The following is a 4419-nucleotide window of genomic DNA, read 5'->3' on the forward strand; positions in this document are numbered from 1 at the left end:
GTAAAATGGAAGGAAGATATGAATGAAGGAGGCACAGTAAAAGGAATGAAAGGGCATGCAGCAAGGGGCCAAAGGAACCCTGCAGAAAACTCATAGCACTGCATGAGGAGCACTGATGGCACTAACCCTGCCCACCCCTTCCCTGTTGCCTAGGTCAGATTAAGAAGAGTACGTATATAAGATAAGAGCCACCCATATAACTAGCCACATTACATTCTCTTGCTTTAAGCTCTATGGCATTTTTGTAATCGATACCAATGAAAACCTTGCGTAATAGGCCCACTTTTCCAGCTACTTAGCTGGTGATTTATAAATTGGGAAACTTTTAGATATGCAACTCTTCTTATTATTTTTGGCATTTTTACCCACCCTTGAGCCGTGATTTCTCACCAAGGCCCAATCATTAGGCTTAATATTACATATATAGGCTATAGGCATGAAGGAGGATACAATAGCTTAAGGATCAAAGACACTAAAATTATGATACAGGCAGTCCCCGGTTCTCGGTGGGGGTTCCACTCTGGGCGGGATGCTGAGCAACACTGCCATTAACCGATACTTGGTGATTTATGGCGTTTACGGTGCCAATGACCGGTTAACAGCGCCTCTATTATGTGTTATGTCACCATAACTCTATTGTTGGCACCTTATGGCACAGAAAACCGAAAGTTGGCCCATTACAGCGCCACACATCGATGATTTGATGGTGCTACACAAGCAACATAAAACCTGATGCCATTAACCGAGTCCACCGATAACCGGAGACCGCCTGTAGTATAAGCAGTCCGAAAAATATACGATTTAAGTGAACCTAGGGCAGGAAATTAAGGTATCACATATCTACCATTATAAACAGGCACAGCATATTGGTACGGCAGCCGTATCCCTGACTGCGATAGATATTGGTACGGCAGTGAATTGCGCATGCGTCAATTTCAGACTTCCTGCCGTACAAATTAATAGGTAAGTGTAGTGGGGATACATCAGATTCTGTCAGTGGTGCCGTATTGACATGCTGTAGGTATGGCAGTTTGCTAATTAGGGTAAAAAACCGCATGGTACAGGGGTGGACCATGTACGATCAATGTGTACAACCCCAAGAAAAGTACATTATAACGCGTCCTGACACCGGAGTAGAGGTCTTTAGCTCCTTTTCCCACCAACAAGAAGTCGCGTCTGATGCCCATCTCCGATGTCAGGACGCGTCATAATATACTTTTTTTGGGGTTGTACACATTGATCGTACATGGTCGAACCCTGTACCATGTGGTTTTTTACCCTATGCAGCAGTTGCCGTACACTGTTGCTAAGAGCTATAGGTACGGCACTAGAAGATCAGCGACTCTAGTAATAATAGTCGAACTGAATTGTTTCGCTGAACATGTTCAATTCAAAATGTCAAAGTGAAGCCCCATACTGTCATCACCAAAGCATCAAAACATTTTGGCAATATATGAAAATATAAAAAATTACAATAATACTTACACATACTTAGATTTTGACTATACATGAAAAATAAAACTAAACTAATCTATCTGTGAACTTCAAATCTTCTTTGAATTTCCTCTGATCCATGTAATAATAAATACAACAGCTTTCACTGGAAAACGGATGTCTACAAGTTTCAACGAGCTGAAAAAAGCAATGGACGTCTACAAAGAGACAAACTTCCAGAAATTGTATAACCGTAAGTCACGAACAATCGAATCGGTCCTGATAAGAGCCCCGATGAGATGCCAAGAAGACTTGAAGCAGAAATCGTGCTCTGCTGTATTCATGGTAGTAAGGAAACCTACCAAAGTCCGATCCTCTGGTAAACGGCCAAATCAATTGTGAGGAATCATCCAAATCAGGTCTATATTAACATCATGTTTCCCATATTGGATGCTGCACTACCTTCAAATCTTTTTTGAATCTCCTCTTCAGAGCTCTTTTCAGCGCCGATTCAATCGTCTTGACCTACGGATATACAATTTCTGGAAGTTTGACTCTTCGTATACGCCTATTGCTTTTATCAGCTCATTGAAACCAGAAAACATCCGTTTTCAGTGAAAACTGGTGTATTATAACACGGTTCAGGTTGGTAGGTCGTCATTTTCTTACTGTCACCGATATGCCCGAGGCGGTAAACAAAGGTTCGCGTATGCGCAATTCGCAGCCATACCAATATCTATCGCAATCAGGCATATGGCTGCCGTACCAATATCCAGTTCGTTATAAATAACTCAGCCTACGCTACAATTCAGTAAGAATGCAGAGGTCGGCAATAGCCTAGCCTCAAAGTGACGTGACCAAATCGTACGAACCTGGCGTGGGTGACGGCGGTTTACCGTCCGGAGGTGTTGGCAGTGACGAAGCTCCAGTCTGGCTCTGATTCTCAAGGTTAGTTCGAGCGAGGAAAGGCACAGGTAATGTCGCCATGGTTTGGTAGATCATGGCAGGCACAGACTGCAGCATTGGCAGAAGAGGTATTCGCATGTTAACGTACAGCGTGGCGACGACGACAAAGAAAACAACTAAAAGAACTAAAAGTAAAAGGGGGATGGAGTAATGCCACGTACTTTCGTCACCGGGCGAGTGATCGAGTGGAGAACTACTACTTTCACCGAGGTGTCTACCGTTGGCCACTCTCATCCCCTCGTGGTTCGACCCCGGGGGACTCGTCTGCGTCACGACGGACTCGGCCGCACCAAAACTCTTTCCGCCGACGTCCCGCCCCTCTTCACTACACTCGTCCTCGTCGTGCCGTCTCCCGTTCTCCAAATAACTGTGCCTGACTTTTCTTTTTCTAAAGTAATTAGTATCACCGCCCTTTAATAAACCTAGATGGTCCGAAGGGGAGGAGGAGGAGGTTGAGGTGGAGGAAGGGGCGGAGGTGGAGGAGGAGGACATCCCCGATTTGTGATTCTTGTAAAAACTTTGGATACTGAACGAGCCATTGTTCGACACTGCACTGTTTTCCCTATCGTGACACGAGGAGGAGGAGGAGGAGGAGGAGGCTGTCTTGGAGAGGTCGACGGCAGCGGCGGCGTCGTCGGCCAAATCCGAGTCGGACCCGGTGTCGTAGTCGTCGTGGATTTTGGCCCTGGGGCTGATGCCCGTCCTGGCACTCACCGCCGGGTAAAAGGAGGAGGAGGGCAGTCTCGTTCTTAGGGCCAGGGGGTCCTCCTTCTCCTCCTCCACCTCCTCACTGTGAACGGAGGAGGAACCGGCCAACCTCCTCGTCGCCAACAACGACGAGATATTATTTTTTTCACTCTGACGACCCCCGAGGTGAGGTCGACTGCGGCCACTTCCTAAGGGGAGGTCGTCCAGGTCGGGGTCGGTCGACCTCACACTCGCGAATCGTCGGACACTGTTGCGATGATCACTACTACTACTACCACTACCACTATTCCCGTTCAGGCCCGAGGAGGAGGGGGCGCCGTTTCTGTCACTGACGGGGGTCTCCGCCCCACTTTTGGCCGAGTCCCTCCGGCTCCTGGAGAAGCGGCTGCTGGGGCGGCCCGAAATCGGGTGGAGGAGGAGGGTCGAGGAGGAGGAGGACTCGTCGTCTTCGTCCTCGTCCGAACTGAATGTGTGCAGTCTTCTATTGGCGGATTTCGCGGCCGTTCTATTCAGCGCGGGACTCTTTTTCTGGTTCGCGATGGCGTGGTTTAATTTCTTCACCAAAATATCTCTCGTGGTGGCCGTGACAGGCGACGTGATGCCGTATTGTCTCAGTTTTTGACGCAGGTCGTCGTCAGTTAGCGATTTCAGCGACGCCATGTTTACGAACCATCACAAAGGCAGTGTTGCCAGACGACCGCCTCCTCGCAACGCCGACTCGGCGGCGGACTCGCGCGCCACACCGATTTCTAATCCGCTACAGAATTAAAACAGAAAAAATATATATCAATTAATAATAATAAGTGCCGTCGGCCATCGTTTGTCTGTCTCGTGGCTTCCGAAGTTTCTAACACACACACTCTCTCTCTTGTTCTGTCTATTTCTAATCTGCTTAAAAATAAAAACTAAACTAAACGCCGTCGGCGATCGTCTGTCTGACTGGTGGCTTCCAAAAGTCGCTATCATAGATCTCTGATCCTTCCTACACTCCTCTCTCTCTCTCCTCTCTCCTCTCTCATCCTCTCTCTCTCTCTCTCTCTCTCTCTCTCTCTCTCTCTCTCTCTCTCTCTCTCCCTGCTCTTGTCTCCCGACTGTTTTCGAGGAAAAGGCAGACTAAATATGGTCGGTTATGTCAAAGAAAAAAATTAAAAAGTTTTCTTATATAATGAGGTTGAGTTGTGCGACAACTCTTGGATGTTCGTTCGTATCGTCGTATGAGATATATCATCTGGTAAAACCGCCACCATCCACCACCACCAGCACCTGCATTGCATTTGAGTTGCTTGCATAATTAATGTATTAGGGTTTGGC

The 4419-nt window shown here is 47.4% G+C and overlaps 1 protein-coding gene across 1 annotated transcript in view; it reads right to left on the reverse strand.

Annotated features, from left to right (window-relative positions):
- Positions 1-3919, reverse strand: part of LOC135218472 (uncharacterized) — a 124918-nt gene extending 120999 nt beyond the window's left edge. The window contains exon 1 of the mRNA XM_064254797.1: positions 2307-3919. Coding sequence (XP_064110867.1) covers positions 2307-3768 — 1462 coding nt within the window. The 5' untranslated portion in view covers positions 3769-3919. The remainder of the gene's footprint in view (positions 1-2306) is intronic.
- Between the last annotated feature and the right edge of the window lie 500 nt (positions 3920-4419).

Source organism: Macrobrachium nipponense, chromosome 9, assembly GCF_015104395.2.
Source record: "Macrobrachium nipponense isolate FS-2020 chromosome 9, ASM1510439v2, whole genome shotgun sequence".
Lineage (NCBI taxonomy): Eukaryota > Metazoa > Arthropoda > Malacostraca > Decapoda > Palaemonidae > Macrobrachium > Macrobrachium nipponense.